Source organism: Pogona vitticeps, chromosome 1, assembly GCF_051106095.1.
Source record: "Pogona vitticeps strain Pit_001003342236 chromosome 1, PviZW2.1, whole genome shotgun sequence".
Classification (NCBI taxonomy): Eukaryota; Metazoa; Chordata; class Lepidosauria; order Squamata; family Agamidae; genus Pogona; species Pogona vitticeps.
Window position 1 is genome coordinate 17,511,457 of NC_135783.1, and position 17,373 is coordinate 17,528,829.

At 41.5% G+C, this 17,373-nt stretch overlaps 3 protein-coding genes across 4 annotated transcripts in view; 1 reads left to right on the forward strand and 2 right to left on the reverse strand.

The window, feature by feature from the left end:
• Positions 1–2,600: 2,600 nt before the first annotated feature.
• On the reverse strand, positions 2,601–10,022 carry SRSF7 (serine and arginine rich splicing factor 7). Of its 2 annotated transcripts, XM_020794786.3 has the most exons (9): positions 9,874–10,022; positions 7,590–7,770; positions 6,899–7,075; positions 5,969–6,043; positions 5,785–5,886; positions 5,546–5,599; positions 4,954–4,989; positions 4,338–4,379; positions 2,601–4,061 (listed from the first exon to the last, which is right to left on the reverse strand). In XM_020794786.3, exons 1-9 carry the CDS (start codon positions 9,938–9,940, stop codon positions 4,007–4,009), a joined length of 789 nt encoding a protein of 262 aa, XP_020650445.1. In that variant the 5' UTR covers positions 9,941–10,022; the 3' UTR covers positions 2,601–4,006. The 2 variants fall into 2 exon arrangements, with proteins under 2 accessions (XP_020650445.1, XP_020650446.1); XM_020794787.3 differs by lacking the exon at positions 4,338–4,379.
• A 1,487-nt stretch (positions 10,023–11,509) lies between these two features.
• Positions 11,510–16,982, forward strand: GEMIN6 (gem nuclear organelle associated protein 6). The gene is made up of 3 exons (XM_020794788.3): positions 11,510–11,819; positions 12,895–13,035; positions 14,765–16,982. Exons 2-3 carry the CDS (start codon positions 12,908–12,910, stop codon positions 15,147–15,149), a joined length of 513 nt encoding a protein of 170 aa, XP_020650447.3. The 5' UTR covers positions 11,510–11,819; positions 12,895–12,907; the 3' UTR covers positions 15,150–16,982.
• DHX57 (DExH-box helicase 57) overlaps positions 15,964–17,373 on the reverse strand; it is a 46,923-nt gene continuing 45,513 nt past the window's right edge. Inside the window, exon 23 of the mRNA XM_072988349.2 lies at positions 15,964–17,330. Within this exon, the coding sequence (XP_072844450.2) occupies positions 17,265–17,330 (66 nt within the window). The 3' untranslated portion in view covers positions 15,964–17,264. The remainder of the gene's footprint in view (positions 17,331–17,373) is intronic.

Consider the following 17,373-nt stretch of genomic DNA (forward strand, 5'->3'; position numbering starts at 1 on the left):
GTCTGACACAGGCAACTAAAAAGAAAGCATTTGAAATGAGGATTTACTGCAGCTTTAAGGATTTCTTAAATTAAGATGAAGAGAGAAATACTAACATGAAAAAAGAGAAAGTAATCTTAAAACAAAATAAAGCTCACTAATAATGAGAAACACAAAGGAATTTTTGCTGATTAATTCATGGTTAAAATAAATGGGAAATGAAATGCAGGAAGAACATATTGACTGAAGAATCTGGAGGGCTGCATTGTTGCTTTGAGCTACTGCAACCCAAATCAAAATAGATGAGATATCCTGCCCCTGGCAGAAGAGAAAAACGCATTACCTATGGAAGAGTACATACCAAGTAAAATCTGAAGCTTCTGTAAAGTATAATAGATGTGCTACATGTTTTTGTTGCCATTTCTGGAAAAATATAGTGGGAAATTGAACCAATGTGTATTATGGGACTAACATATAACTGGTTTGTTGGTTATGTGGCTGTTAAATCAGAAACAAATTCTATCAACCGTAAAAAGGCTTTTAAGGTAAGTGTGACAATTAAGAAGTGATTTTTACCAGCTTCCCTAGTGAGTTTTCACATCCAAATGGGGATTTGAACCTTGGTCTTCAGAGTCCTTGTCTCACTTTTTCCACTGCACTGCTCAGACTATGGCATATAACTACAGTAGTACTGTATTGAGTAAAATACAATGTGCTACATTGTGGAGGTTACATTGTTTCAATAATGAAACTTTCATTTAGCTGCTGTCTATTTATTCCACACTGGAGTTCTTGATAGACTACATCAGTGGTTCTTAACATGGGCGATAACGCCCCCCAGGGGGCGATTTCATTTTTCAGGGGGGCAGTAGAACAAAAAGGGGCGGTGTGGGGGCGCTGGAGCAAGCCAAACCTGTGAAGATGGCTACAGCCTTTTTACAGTGTGCATGGATATATATTTTCCTCCAATCTTAATTTAGTTTCAGAGTTTTTGTCTTGAAAGTTTTAGTTCCTGCATTGCAGTTTGTTTTTATGCCCCTTTTTATATTTCTTTTTGCGTCTTAAAATTCACTTGCAACTAAATCATTAAATGTTACTTTTTGGGGGCATTTCATTTTCTTGGAATTGAATTTTGTTTTCAGGGGTCATTGGATTTAAGTGTCATAAATGAATGAATGAATGAATAAATAAATAAAAGATATCATCACCGTGGGGAGGGGGGCGATGATAACTTCCTCAATGGCTCAAGGGGGCGTTTCTTTCAAAAAGGTTAAGAACCACTGGACTACATTGTGTGTTATGTGCCATCAAGTCAGTACTGACATAAGAGTAATCCCTTAGAGCAGGGGTGTCCAACCTTTCACCTTCCCTGGGCCACATTAGAAGATGAAAATTTGGTTTGGGCCGCACATACATTTGGTTTGGGACGCATGGGGGGGCAGCCCTAGCCTTCCTCCGCAGCCCCGCTCCAAGCATGCTTACCGGCAGCTGTGATCTTAGACAGTAGAGGCTGCCAGCTTCGACTCTGGCAGCTTTATGCGGCTGGGAGGGGGTCCGCCTATTGACGGGGATGGTGCAATGCAGTCACGCAGCCCCCCCTGTCCCCTCCCCTCACACTCCTTCCTTCCTTCCCTCTCTCCCCCTCTACTGTTGTGGCATGCCCCGGCCACATTCTGGCCGCAAGCGCTGGCAGTGTAACTTGAAACTTTGGAATTTCTTTAAAAATAAAAAATTGCACTGGGCCGCATTACAAGCTGACCTGGGCCGCATGCGGCCCTCGGGCCGCAGATTGGACAAGCCTGCCTTAGAGTTTAAGGCAAGCAAGATATTTAAGAGTGATTTTACCAGTTCCAACGCCCCCATGGGTTTCGGTGGCCGAACCAGTATTTGAACCCAGGTCTCTTGAGTCCTAGTCCATCACTCTATCCACTAAATCAGTGGTTGCCAACCATGAGTAACCCAGATGTTCTTGAATTGCAACTCCCAGAAATCCTGGCCAGCAGAGGTGGTGGTGAAGGCTTCTGGAAGTTCTAGTCCAAGAGCACCTGGAGGCCCAAGGTTGGAGACCACGCCTTCTATGCAACAGTGGCCAAAGGAGGACAACATAGGTATACTGTAGAGCTGCAGGACAACACACTGAAGGACTGTCACACAGGTCCCGCAGCAATCTTTTGCCAACAGAACTCTCTATTCCAGGGGTCAGAGAACTTTTTTTTTTAACTTTTTACCCTCCCCCCAAAATTATACGTCAACATTGTCCCCCCGCCTCTGAACCTGCCCAGGACCTGCCACCAGTACATCCTTGTCAAGGGGAGGCAGGCGCCGCAGGTCCCCAGGATTTTCATTTGTACCCTATATTGGGGGTAATTTACCCCTGTTCCCTGACCACTGCTCTATTCATATCCGATTATTTCTGTCTTCCTGGTCACTACAATTTATCCTATACTTAGTAAGAGAGCATAGGAATTCTGTTAAGATCTCATGTTAAATACTGACGACCTAGACCATACACAACCACTGCCTGATAGATACTGTTTGTGATGTTTTCAGTGCTGTATTTTTCAAAATCTTATGAGCAAGTTAAGAAAACTGCCAATTGTAAAAGTGACTAAGCAACTTGCTGGATTACAAAATGGTAAGGAATTTTATTTATCAGAAACAGCATATTTACTATCATAAATATATCCATGTCAAAACAGTTTAAAAGCAAAAACGGAAGTTACTGCATTCTGACTAACAGGGATATTAAAATACTGCTTTCAGCCCTTTTTCACTGGAGTCCATTTATGCATTCTGATTAGACAGCAATTAAATTGCAGTAAAATTTATATTCAAAGCTATTTTGTACAATATTGACTGCAGACCATCAGACAGTATTTCCAAATGAAACATGCTTAATAAAAAACAAATGGTTGCACCAAAGTACATTCTAATTCTAACTAAAATTGGGATTGATTTACCACTCAGTGATTTATTCCGTGGGTTTACCACCCTAGCTAAAACAAGCAATTGAATTAGGCCATGAAGTTGGCTGACATCTCCCATCTGTTTAAGCATAAACCCCAGATATTTGTTAGTATGCCAAGCTTAATTAACCAATAAGTAGTGATCTCGTTACAAAAGCAGGTTATTAAGCCTTAAATGGGAGTTATAGCTGATTAGGCAGCACATGTGTGCTGTAAATGGCACAGGAAGGGCCACAGAAGACCTAATATACTACGGAGTTTGAACTTACACACTTTCCCCCACAAAGGACAGAAAATAATGAACCACAAATTCTGACCTCCTAAAATAGGATGATTTCTCTCTGCTTCAGAGATATTACCTTCAGAGACCTACCCAGTTCACTTGTTACATTTTATAAAACAAAGAGGAACAGCCCCAAAGCCTATGCTATTTTATTATTCCAGGGACAAGCCAAACAAAATGGCCAGCTGAATATACCTCAGAGTATCGTGCCTGCTGTGATATAAAGGCATCCCTCTGTTTTCAAGTTGACAGATTGTACTTGAATGCTCATATATATATACCATTATAGAATCGGACAAACAGCAACTTTTTTAATACACCTTTGCAAGTTGTATTATGCCAGGTAGCCTGAAGCACCAAATTAAAGCCACATTGAAGCCTGATGAAGCCAGGCTAGTTATAGTTACAATTATTCGAAACTGACGTCCTTATACAGTATCTGCGTACAACATAAGGTAGCTGTTTGGAATTTACGTTTACCATGCACCTCAAATATTAACAAAAGTAAATAGCATTACAGCAAAGTTAGAAATACACATTTTATTTAATGTGCCTGTAAAAAGACCCACTTTTCAGATCACAGGATGTTGTTACAAACAAGAAATTGTGCACTAGTCTACTGTAGCAGCTTTTATTGATTTTACTAAAAGATCCAGATCCTTGCTGCATTAGGCCTAAAAAAGGGTTTTGATCAACTAAATCTTTACATTTATCAATAACACCAAAAATCCCTTAAAATAACGTAAACAAAACTCTTCCTAACATGTTCTTTGCAATTTTAGTCCAATCTTTCAGGACTCACGCTCCTTCGAGGACTTGCTGATGGTGAACGGCTAAAAATGAAGAGGAAAACCATGTCACTAGAAGTTATCCAACATTAAATTAGTTAAAAAGTATGAAAGAGATTAGGAGATCCATGCTACCTGCACTTAAGTGTGCAATTTTCATCTTACTAATTAGTCAGATGATTTTAAAAAGCTGTTAGTTGGAAGTGAAGTTGAGGCTACAAGCTTTTATATTTAAATACTGAAGCAAACTTTTGTTTGCATGCACCCCACTCCCATGGAAAGTTACCACCAAGCTCACAAGTGTTCAAGAAGCATACTTACCCTGAGTTAATGGAGAATGGATATAAATGGCTCATAGCAAAACTGAAAAAGCAAGACTGAAGATTAAATCAAGTAAAAATGCTTTTACACACATACTCAATCTGAGTATCTAAAATGCACATACTTTTTAACTCAGCTAAGACAATTCAGCTAGTTGCTGTTCGTTATACAGAGACTGTTCTGCAGTACAGCAGAGATTTTCTCTTAATCTACTGAAGGCTTCAGTCATAACTCAAGTGTTTTCAGTTTAATTTTGAGCCATTTACATTTATTGTCCATTAATGCAGGCAAGGTTATTGTGCTCAGTTAATGTATAAACCACCCTGTCTTGTGATTGACTCTGAACTTAACTTTAATTTAATTACTCTGCATGAAACTAAGTGGTTATATTCCTTCAACTCTAAGGAGTACGGGTAGCAGTGCATCGATCTTCCCACCCCACAGAAATGCCAATTTGTGCTTTAATCTATCACTGTAATCTCTCTTCCTTTAGTGCAATTTAAAAGCAGAACTTAACCCAGTGGAGAAACACATCTTTTATAATTAATTCTACATTTAATTTTACTGCTTTACTTTTCTGCATGAACACTTGGTACTTATCGAGAGTTCAGCTTACCTTCTCTTTAAAGATGGTGACCTTGATTTGGAGCGGCTGTTAAAACAAATTAAATTAATTAGCTTTAATACAACCAACCCAATGATAGCTAGGAGCCATCATTTATGAAGCATTATTATGAACTATAACACACAGGTAACTTACAATTAAGTTACTTTTGTGCTAAGTAGTTGAAATGCACAGAAAACACAAGCCTATGAACAAACTTGTGAAGCGAAATAGCAAAGTGACTGGAAAAAAGGCGTGTTGTTGATATACCACCCCATAGCTCTTGAAGTTGTCTCTGGTTTGTTTAATTTTAATTATGCAAGCTAAACATTGCCCCCTGCCCAGTGAGCTGGGTACTCAATTTACCAGCCTCAGAAAAATGGAAGACTGAATCAACCATGAGCCAGCTACCTGATCAAGGATACAACTAAGGCTTCATTGCAGTACTGGACTTTAACCACTATGCTACAATGCTGTACAAGGCACCTTTTATTTATCTGAGAATGCAGAAAACCACCTTAAATATTAATACTTTGACTTCGTAACACTTACTAATCGCATATGTAATAAAACTACTATTGTACAGCAGCAGAACAAAGTTTACCTGCTTCTAGGTCTTGAAATAGATCTGGATCTGGACCTTGATCTGGATCGAGACCTAGGTTTTAAAAGAAACCACTCAATTCTATGATTTCCAGCACATGCATGCAAGTCACATAAAAGAAAACAATTTGAGATTGCCTCAAATTATTTATGTGCAGACAGAGCAATATAACTTGATACCAGACATCAGCCAGCAGGTATTGAACTTTCCAACCATGAAAGCATATTAGCCAAAATTACCTCGATCTCTTTAAAGAACCTGAACGAGATCTGCGTGGCGAGATAGATCTAGATCTACGAGGAGAAAGTGATCTAGATCTGCGAGCTGAGATCGACCTGGATCTAAAACAAAATAAAAATTCAGAGTTCTAAAAGTAAGCTATTTTTCTTGAAATAAAAAAGTCCCACCAATTTAGATACTTGCCTCCTGCCACGACTTCGACTGCGTGAGCGAGAGTACCTCCTTCCTCTGGACCTTGAATGAGATCGAGAACGTGACCTAGTTTTTGGTTAGAGAAGACCAGTATTAGACTACAAGTTCAACAGTTAATATGTGAGCCTTTGCCGAAGTCAAAATATCAGCTATCTAAAAATTAATGTCTGTCAGTTGAAAAAAAATAATAATTCAGGGCCTATTTGTCTTGAGTATTTTTACTACCTAAAAAAGATGTTAAACTGCATAACATTTTAGAATTACATAATAATATAAAACACTGTAATGTGTATTTAAAATAAACCTTGCAAGTTTGCAGGTCGACCCTCTTTGGCCCAAGGTCTAGCAGATCTAGACGATCTAGAAGTATCTATAGCCGGTCGCTGCATCTAGGTGTTCTCTTCAATCTAACGACGATCAAACTGACAGCCAAATGAGCCAGGTGAGGCTTGATTGACGCAGGAAGATTTTTCTAGGTGGGAATGTGGTCAATCTGGTGTTCCTCTTTTTAAACCGGAGGGGGCCCCAATTGAAAGCCAAATTTACTGTTACGGCGATCACCGTCTCAAATTTTCTGCCCATTAATGAATAAGGTGAAGCTAGGTGTAGATGGCTCGAGGGGATCTGGCCTCTTATGCTGATCACCTCAAGGTCTAGGAGGATCTTAATTGTCGGATTTGCAAGGCGCCTCAGCATGAAATCTTAAGGCTCGTGACATTCTGAATCAAGGCGACTGACTCAAACGAAGAAACCTGAAAGGTTTTGACCAGGTTGATTATTAACATATTAGCATTTTAAGACAAAATATAAACAATTGTAATATACCCCACAAAATTACAATATTAATTTTAAAAAGATACATTATTTTCTTTGATAAAAATTATGATTAATTGCTAGAATGATACTCAAATGTATACATACCTGCTTCTCCGACGACGACTATAGCGATGGCAGTCATAAGCATAATGACCTTTCTCCCCACACTCATAACATCTATCATTAGGATCAAATGGCCTCCGAGCTGGAGGCCTGTCATAGCGAGACCGGCGAGGCATACCAGTTGATAACTCCACTCTAACCCTGGAGCCACAGATCACCCTACAATCGACAAATATTTTATTGAATTTATCTAATAATTGTCTTTAAAAATTACTTCATATTCCTGCACCTAAACACCATATTTTTCCGTTTATAACATCCCCCCATTCATAACATCCCCCACCCAATTTTCTAACTCAAAAATTAACAAAACTTAGCTTTGTGAATTCTGCCTCTGGGCTCAGAATGTCTAATATTTTGTCTCTGTTAAATCTTGAGCCTACAGGATCCACCTCCAAGGAGGTGTGTTCCAATTGGTTTGTTCAGGACCAGCCAACATCAGTTCCATAAGGCTCGTGATTGGAGGAAGCTAAGTCTCCTGACTGTAGGAAACTAAGCCTCCTGGCTGAAGGAAGCCTGTTTACAGAGGCAAGATATATACCATTTCGTTCTCTCCTCAGCTATCTCAGCTTACTTCCATGTAAAAGATGCTCCTTAATATTAAGGGCAATGATTTTAGGAAAAAGTAGTGTCTTATAGACTGAAAAATACAGTATTTAACATTTCTACATACTTTCCATCTAGACCACGAACTGCATCTTCAGCATCTCTTGGATCTTCAAATTCAACAAAAGCAAATCCTGGAGGGTTTCGTGCAATCCACACTGTACGTAAAGGCCCATAGTAGCTGAATGCTCTTTCAAGCTCTCCTTTACCAGCACCAGTTCCCAAATTGCCAACGTATACTTTGGTTTCTGTAAAAAAAAGTTTGAAATTCTTATAAATAAAACATGCCAACAGAACATGGCCAAACAGCCCGAAAAACCTACAACTACCATCGGATTCCAGCCGTGAAAGCCTTCGAACATATGCCAAAAGACTTAGAATTTTCCCTCCAATGATTCCCACAAGATCTGCTACAAGGGCAATTCATTTGATAAAAATCTTAAAACTCAAGTCAGATGGGTTAAAATATTTATTCTAATGCAGAAACATACTGCATTTTTCCAAGATCTACAAGCAATTTTCATAAGCATTTTATCACTTGTGGCATCTTCTTTAAAGGACTTAAACAAGAGGATCACATTTGACATAATAAAAAATGCACCACAATGCCATTTTTTATGTTTGGCTCTTTCCCTCACTTGCTACATATAATAACAGCTTCCAGGTAGAGAATAGCCCAAAGTGATTTACTATTCCCTTGTTCTGGGGCTGCCCAGCTTGCCCAAGGACATACAGGCTGGCTCTACTCACAAGAAAGGGGGGGGATTTCAAAGTCCCAACATCTGGCTGCAGAGCCAGATACTGAAGCCATTAAATAACTTTTTTCCTTTAAGATATTTTCACTCCACTTTTCTCCTTTAAAAGGATTCAAAGCGGCTTCCATCATTAAAAGACAATATGAAAAGCTAACATTGAGCATAAAATATTAAAAGGTATTGAACAAATACCATACTAAAAGACATAAGCAACACCAAGCCACATTCAAAACAGTAAAAGACAAGAACCCATTTAAAAAAAACCGAGGCAGACAGTCACTAAGAGAAAACTCACCAAAAAGAAAAGGGCTTTGTCTGCTTGCTAAGGAACAGGAAATATGGGACCAGCCTGGTCTCTTGTGGGATGGAGTGCAGAAGCAGCAACAGAGAGGGCTCTCACATGTCCCCATCAATCATAATCTGCTGAAGGTGTGCAGAGCAGCAGATTATCCTAACTCCCAAAGCAGGCTCATAAACGGAGACAACTGGTACCAATGCTGTTTACGGCTTTATAGGTTAAAACCAGCACTTTGCATTGTGCCTGGAAAATGATGCGATTGCTGTAACCAGCCCCAGTTAGCAATCTAGCTGCCACCTATCCAGCCAGCTAATTCACGACATACAAGTAAACAATAAAAGTAACTTTGAATTCGATAAAATAAAACGTGAAGCTACAGGATCTTCAATAAATAGCAATTGAAAGTAAAGGAACCGATCCCTTTAATCTAGTACACCCTACTTCAGGTAACAACAGAAAAAAAGAAATATTATAGAAAATGTCTGAAACCTAGTTTGGGCTAGGGCGACTAGATGATGCGGAGATCCACGCTTAAAGTTTCTCTCCTTTAAAAAGGGGGAAAAAGTACTCGAACGCGCAATAAGGACACGAAAAGTCCCCGGCAGGTTAGAAACAGCCGCTTTTCCACCTACATCCACAGCGAAAGCAAACTTCTCCACCCTTCTGTCGCCGGTCAGACACGAAATAAGGTGGCCTCAGGCCAGAAACAGCAGCAAGGGCACTTCCTGTGGCGCTCTGCCCGTCCTCTCCTAAATACCTGACCCCACCCCATCCCTCCCTCCCTCTCTCTCTTTCGCACCTACACACCCCGGCGGGCACCCTCCCTGCTTCCCCCGCGCCGCCTTCCTCTCTTTCTGTTCTTCCGCGAAGGCGGGTATTAGAACCCTGGGCGCCGCCATCTTGGCCGCGGCCGCCATCTTTGGCACCGCCTCCATTTTACCCGCGCAGCTTCAATACCTCTGGGAAAAGAAATAAAGGGAAGATTAACTCTCTAGTCCCGGTCACTTTTGCTTGAAACGGTGGAGTGACTTTCCTTCAGCAGTCTAGAGCCATATTTTAAGTATATGCACACCGACATTCCTATGCTAGGGAGTATGGGACGGCTTCACCTCAGCGCGACCGGCGAGAAAGCATGGGCAAAATGGCGGCAGAGGCGGTTTGTCGCTTAACGGACCTCAATGCGACTACAAACACAGCCCTGCCGTGACCACAAAAGACGCTAAGTAAAGAAAGCAGAGAGAGAAAGAAAAGCGGTAACACCACCAGCAGCAGCCCAGACTCCGGCCCGCCTTACTCACCTCCCCCGTAACGGCCGTAGCGCGACATCCTCTCTCCACCAGACAACCAGCTATTCCCCGCGCGCATGCGGGCTCTCGGGTCTTATATAGCATTTGCCGTCACCGCGCATGCGCATTGCCCTCTATTGGCCGCGGCGGGAACGGCCGGGCTTTTGTTGTCATAGTAATAGTAGGCTGATATTGTTGTATCAGTTGGGGGAGCTCGCCTGGGCTCCATTTTGAACCAACGAAGGGACTGCGCTCCCTTCTCGTTTCAAACCCAGGGTGCTTGCAGTATTTGGAGTGAATTGTGGTTGGCGTGAGGCCGCCAACCGCTGTAAACATCACCGACGGGCATTTCACGGATTTGAACTTTCGACCCAGAGTCTTAGGAGGGTTGGTAGAAGGGAACGGCGCCGTGCGAAGGAGCGGAGGAAGCGTTTCACAGGAAAATGAAGAGGTTTCCTGGTGCTTTTCGGAGTTACAGGAAAGGAACGAAAGCTTTGGGATCTCTGAGGTCCGTCGCAAAGCAACTGCAGATCCTGGAGCGACCTTTCACAGAAATGTTGGGCTCTGAAAGGACTTACAAGTCCCATGAACGCTGCTGCCAAGGCTCTTAAGATATGACAGGCTTGCTTTCCAGTTTTCTAAAATTCTAAAATCACCACCATTGCTTTTAAAGGAAAGTCGTCACCCGCGGCTAAAAGCAGTAAGAAAAGAGGAAGAACAAATGTATTAGACCTATGGTTTCCAGAGCTGCAGCCTTGGAAAGCTTAGGTCAAATAGTCTTCGAGATACTGTACGAAAGGACTCTTTGGCAAAACCCAAAGGATTGTTGGTTTTGCTGAAATACACTTAACACGACGGCCTCATGGAAAAACGAGAGCTGGATTAATGCAAGAAAGGAAGTCACCACCTTCCGTTGGAAAGGCATGTCAATGGCAGCGCCTTTTATTCCTCAAATAACCCCAAGCAAGGAATCGACTTTCAAACAGGCAGCTGACATCCAGTGTCAAATATGAAAACTATTATTGTACAGAAATGTGCACATAATGACGCCAGCAGTTGAAATGATTGGAAGGGAACAAATTGCAGGTGCTGATCAGTATTTCTGCTCCGAAAAACCAATCGATGTCTATACAGTATGCCTGGAAAGCACTTCAACGCGCCAAAATTATAGTTTTAAAAAAAGCGCCCCCTCCATCAGATAAAGTGGTTCTTAACCTTGGGTTACTCAGGTGTTTTTGAACTGCAACTCCCAGAAACCCCAGCCACCACAGATGGTGGTGAAGGCTTCTGGGAGTTGAAGTCCAAAAAGACCCGAGTAACCCAAGGTTAAGCACCACTGAAATAAGCTACAGTACTATCCCTATTATGTCGTTTAAATAAACGTCGCGTGTGCCTGCTAAGGTGTACAGGGACTGATACTTTCCTCGTCGTCATAATTGTTCCAGGTTCAGGAATCCTTTATCAGATCTGGCCACTCTTAAGCCACAAAGTAATGCAATGGGCTTGAGAGCCGCACAGGTTTTCGGGCGTCCCTTTTTTTTGAAAGCCCCTTTTTATTCTCGGGGCCAGCCGGGGACCCACTCCCCACAGCATGGCATCGACGCGGCCCCTCCTCCCGGATGTGGCTCCGACTGAACGAGGAAGAGGAAGAGAGAGAGAGGAAAGGGCGCCCCATGCATGCTGGAGAGCCCGGCGGGGGCGGCCCGAAACAGACGGCGAAGCCTCCGGGCGTTTGTTAAAGGTGCTCCGGGTTTGAGCTGCGGCTGCTAGAAGCGGGGATGCCTGACTCACAGCCCGAGTTTGTTTTTAAATCGGAATTGATGACTTCAGCGTGCTTCCTTCCATCGTAAACCCATCAGAAGTGCTGCAAACCTGCAATTCAACCTGAGCGGGGAGTGCGATTTCATCATCTTCGCCCGTTCCTTCGTCCCTGTTAGTTACAAAAGCGAAACAAGAAGGTATGCATTGGAAAGGGTGTCCCCCCCGCGCCTTAAATTAATTTATAGTTATTTTAAAAAATAAATCACACACGCTGCTGCGTGCACATTCTAGTTCCGTAGGAAGAAAGAGAGGCTGCCGGTATGCAAAGAGTATTTGCCGGAGCCAAAGCAAATAGACCAGGCTGTAGTGTACAAGAAGAAAGGCTGATCGGCAGAAGGAAGCCCTTTTGGGTGTCCTGAATCCTTAACGTCAATAGCGAATCTGCATGTCAGAATGGGTATCTGGTTCAACAGATCTCTGCTTCTGAATGTTGAAAGGCGTACAGGGAACTTCTGTGCTTGGTACCCAAAATAGCCTCAAAAGACTATGTAAATGTAAGCCGCCCAGAGACCTTTGGGTAGAGTGGGCGGCATATAAGTTAAATAAATAAATAAATGAAGTACAGTATTTTCCTAGCTTAAGAGCGAAGTTGTATCAACTATGTACAGTATCTAGTCAGAGTGAAAGAGTAGTTACCACTGCTGCTAAAACTGGTAGCTGGGAGCGCAACTTTCAGTGCTGAGAATATTCTAAAATGCAATTCTGGATATGTTTCTTTAGGGGAAAGCAGCATCAGACTTAGTGAGGCTTACTTCTGCACATATATGTCTAGGACTCTGCTTTTAAAAGGTAGTCCTAAACCCGTGTTAGGGGAACAGCTTGATGAAGTACAGTGAGACCTACACCTTAGTAAACGCTTTTAGGATTGTGTCTTGTCACTCATAGCTTCTACTGTGTTTTCCCAAAAATAAGACAGGGTCATATATTAATTTTTGCTCCAAAAAACGCATTAGGGCATATTTTCAGGGGATGTCTTATTTTACAGTCATGTTATCTTCTGGTTGCTGCACAATGGTGGAGAGCGGGGTTTAACTTAACTGGGTCTTATTTTGGAGGTAAGGCTTATATTAGGAGCATCCTGAAAAATCATACTAGGGCTTGTTTTTGGGGGGAAACGGTAGACAGGATAGAGATGTTCTGCCCGTTGCTTTGACTTGTTACAAATTTTTTTTGCTGATACAGTATTTGTTTTTGTTTTCCCTTTGACTTCAGCAAATAGGAAAAAATGACTGAGTGGCAGAAGAAAACTCCCTTGGAATGGTTGACTTACATGAATAAAGAAGTCAAAGTTCTAGCTGCTGAGAATCACCAGTATGAAGGATGGGTTTTAACAGTTGACCCAGTCTCTGCTAAGTAAGTAGGAACTCACTGCATTTGTTCTCACAATAGTGGGTCAGAAGAGAAAAAAGTATAGTGAAGATGAGGATCCTTAAAAGATCCATACAATTGATTAAGGGTATAATTTTGTAAGTACTGTACTTAGGGAGTAAGCTCTAGTAAACTCAGTGAGACTTAGTTCTGAGTAGATTTGTATAGATCCCATTGTAAACAATCCATTTGAGTACTTAAAATTGTTTCAAGTTTTCTTAATTGTAAAAATATCTGCAGTTTTGGTCTCAGATCCTTTTCATATCAAAAAATATAAATTAAAGTTTGGCTGAAGTCCTGTTGCTCAGTATTGTAAGTTGCATTAAAATAAGCCCATGGCTCTGGCGAATTAACACCATAGGTTCCATTGCTACAAATGAGCCCTACTCTAACTGCAACTTACTTTAGAGTAGGCCTGTTTGAATAAATGGAACTTAGAGTTAACTCACCAAATTCCCACAGATTCAATGGGCCTGCTCTAGTGTTGTTTACTGCACTAAGCAACAAGATTTCAACCTTTATTAGATTTGTCAGGTGACAATTTTTTCAGTCTGATTTCCTAAATAGGATAACTGAAGAAGTAGAAGGGGAAAAAAAGAAAATGTAATTTGAAGTACCATTATGGGAATAGTAAAAGTGAGCAAATATGATCAAGTACTCAGTATTAGAGATGCGTAGTTTGTATTCATATGGAGGGGATAAGAAATGAAACGCTGCAGTACAGCTGCCATCGTAGTCCAGTCTCACATACACCCCCTCCAACCAGCCTGGTTCACTTCCTGGGCTCTTCGGCATGTGTGCGTCTGGCAGTGGCGACATCGTGCCAATCACAGACGTCGTCCTGCCAATGCTTCCTTTTGTCTCCCCTCAGCCAATGGCTCAGCTGCTGAGTGGGGAGACATGTCTTCCTGGCTCCTTGATGGAGTGTTCCTCTGCGGTGAGAGGTTGGAAAGTGCCTGCCGGACTTTGTCCGCGATTGGTGTGATGTCGCAGCTGCCAGACACACGTGCACCAAGGAGCCCAATAAGTGACCACAGTGGCAGCTGTGCTGCTGCGCTTCATATTCATATAACCTGGAAACAAAAAGCGCACATCTCTAGTTGGTATACATTTGAGTTGGCAGGAGTGTGTCAATATCACTATAGCAGTAAGTTTTAAAAAAATTCATACTAAGTTGGTAGGACTGATCATCCACCATACATGCTTTAGGTGGATATCCTGGTCTTCCATTCTGGATGTATGAAGGCAGCATGTAGCTGTTCTATGGGAGAAAAATATGATTATTGCCACTGCAGGTGGCTGGGTCTTTTTGACACCCCCCCCGAACTGGCTGTCCACTTGCTGCAACATGCTTGTCTGTTGTTGGTTGTGCTGTGCCAATCGCGGAAGTAGCTCAGCCAGGGCTTCCCCGCCTCTCTGCGCTGCTCACAACTTAGCAGCTGAGCTGGGAGACTCATCATCTCGCCCCTTTGCTGGAGTGGTCAGCAGCACAGGGAGGCGGGGAAGCCTTGACAGAGCTACTGTCACGATTGGTGTGGCATGACCAGTGTGCGCGGCACCATGAGTGATAAGTGGACTGGCCAGTTCTGGGGGGTGGATCAAATGGGCCCAGCTACTGGTGGTGATATCTGTATTCGTCTCCCCGAGGAGAAGAATATGAATATCCCATCTCTACTTCATACTTATCATATTTCGTGTAAATTCTCCTTGACAGCATTCTTCTAGCAAATTTCCTTGAGGATGGAAAGGTATCTGTTTCAGTCATCTTGGGGCATGCCGTGCAAGATGTTGAAATAGCAGCTGAAGCAGATGATGAGATGAAAGAGAAGCTTGCCCACCTCTTCATGCCCGAAGAAAGTCAAAATTATAATAAAGAAGAGCTGGAGGAAAAGAAAAACAGCTTGAAGAATTGGCTGGAGAAAAACCATATCCCTGTAAGAGAGCAAGGGGAGTCACAGTCAAAACTGTGTGTTGCAGGAGTATTAACTATCAGCCCACCTTATGGGCCAGAAGACTGCAGCAGTTCCAACGAAATAATTTTGTCCAGAGTCCAAGGGTTGCTTGAAAGTTACTTCAGTAATGCATATATGGACTCATAAAATGTTTGGAGGATTCGTTTATATCTTTCCTTGCGTTCAGCTCTTTGTGGAGGTCTGTCACAAGCAGTTGGTAGAACGATATTACAGCTTGGTTTATACACAGATAGCAAATACAAATTGTGCCAATTATATATTTTCATATGAAAGTAAGCCCTGAAACTGATTTTATTTTCCTTTGGATTCTCAGAAGTTTGTTTCTATTTTGAAGATTTTTACATGAAAATACTTGAAATGGCAGAGATACTCCCATTATCTATAGTCTTCCAAAAGATTTCTATTAAAACAGTGCACAATATTCAAATATCTAATGGAATATTATGAAATTACAAAAATTGCTACTGTCCCATTGTTGCTTTCTGTATTCACTCAAAAGGGGAGCATTTTAAGAATAGACTATCTGTGGCAACAATCGGCTTTAATATATTAATTACTACTGTGAAGCTGGAACATAGCCAAATAAGCTTCCAGTACAACCTTTCTTTCAGCTGTTCCAGGGCATCAGTGAAATCTTGACAGACTTTATGGGAATTCCTTCTTGTTACACATCCATGGGGCAGTCATCTGATACAATTGCATTGGTATAACTATAAGGCTGATGTATCCCTACATCACAGTGCTGAGCCAGTTACATGAGCTTTTGAAAGGTCTTCTGACAGGAATTTCACTGTATTTGGTAAGGAGCAGAAAATTACTAAATACTATTTAAAGTTCTCATTCTTGCCAGCCAGCCCAATTGGAGAATTCTGACATGGGTAGTTAAAACAAAATTCCCAAGGTTTAATAAGGAACAATTCTACAAATAAATTAAAAGATATTTTAAAAATAATAAAAAAATCTTTATTGGCATACAAAGCAGTAAGACATAATCAGACTACTTTGTTAAAAGCCCGTATTTACAGAATTCAAAAAGGAAAAAGACAAAGCACTCAATGAGCAGCAGAACATCACCTCTTAACAATTGGCCCCCAAAAATCTGCAACTCCTTCCTTGATATCGACCATCTCCACTAATAATATAAAATGAACTTTGTCCAGATCAGATTTCCCCTCCAGCTTTAATAAAATTGAAGCAACGTACTTTGTACGGTAGTCCTAGTGGAGTGGACAATGCAAAAGCATGTGAGCGAGGGTTTCCAAAGCACTCTGCTCACATGAGCAACATCTTTCAAGATAGGGGATTCTGTTAAACCTGCCATACAGTAAGGCTGAAGGCATGACATTGCATCTGGAAAAAGAAAAAGCCCTTTGATTTTGTGGGCATTTAAGCAAGGAAAGAAAAGCAGCTGGTTGTCCAATTTTGAGGAGAATGTGAAAAAACAATGGAGAACATCTTATTAACTGCATGCCCTAATTCCTCAAATTCAATATTCAAAATTATTTTAATTGTTTGAAAGGCTAGCTTTTGACTTAATGAATCTAAAGAATTGATATCTAAGCCAATCAATTTTAGATTTTGAGAAGGGCAGTTGACTCAAAAGGAGGATAAGAATCCAGGAAAAATTGGTAGCACAAGCTGACCGGGTCTGGTTTGCAAAAATTTCTCAGCCAGAATTGAAATGATCTCAGCCATGTCATTATCTCCAATAAGGATAACCTGGTCTCAAGACAAAGCACCGAGTAGGGAACACATCTGGGTAACCCTAACACTTTACGTAAAAAATAAGATTGTAATCGTTCAATTGACGGGTCCATGGCGTTTAACCAGATTGGAATACCAGATTTTGTGAGGTAATTTTGGACTTAAAAACCTGTTCAGTTGCTGGGATATAGTGGTGACCTGTATTGTAATAAAATTGAATAGATTGAACAGTAAACCTACCTAAATTTAAAACCATTTGTGAGAAAGCGAGAAGTGAGACCCTTACTTAAATAGGTTTGAGAAACAAGAATATGATTTGGTGGCTCTTATCTTGGATCCCCTCCATAGGGGATCACTCTTTTTTCCTTTGTTGTAACACTTCAGTAGCAGATGTGGTTCTTCGTGATCTCTGTGAATGCACTCAAATGGGTTTAATCTGCGCTTGCGCAGAGTTCTCTGGAATATTCTAGAGCTTTATGCTATGTTTGTCAAGGACTGCCCCCCCGGACATAAGATCCGCCCGTCCTAGTAATTGCCTCAGTTCCTTTTTGCCGCCGCTGAGCTCTCTCCTCTAGTTGAGCTGCCATTCGTCCTTTTCGATATCTGAAAGAAATACAATTATTAATTCTATTCTACAATTGCGATA

What these genes read in the sequence shown, in the direction of transcription:
- SRSF7 (XM_020794786.3), bottom strand. Translation starts at nt 9,940, where the DNA reads ATGCGCGCGGGGAATAGCTGGTTGTCTGGTGGAGAGAGGATGTCGCGC. An exon ending in CTACGGCCGTTACGGGGGAG is followed by an intron (nt 7,771 to 9,873) that starts GTGAGTAAGGCG and finishes TTTTTTTTACAG; the next exon opens with AAACCAAAGTATACGTTGGC. An exon ending in TCACCATCTTTAAAGAGAAG is followed by an intron (nt 4,380 to 4,953) that starts GTAAGCTGAACT and finishes TTGCTTTTTCAG; the next exon opens with TTTTGCTATGAGCCATTTAT.
- GEMIN6 (XM_020794788.3), top strand. Translation starts at nt 12,908, where the DNA reads ATGACTGAGTGGCAGAAGAAAACTCCCTTGGAATGGTTGACTTACATG. An exon ending in GTTGACCCAGTCTCTGCTAA is followed by an intron (nt 13,036 to 14,764) that starts GTAAGTAGGAAC and finishes TCTCCTTGACAG; the next exon opens with CATTCTTCTAGCAAATTTCC.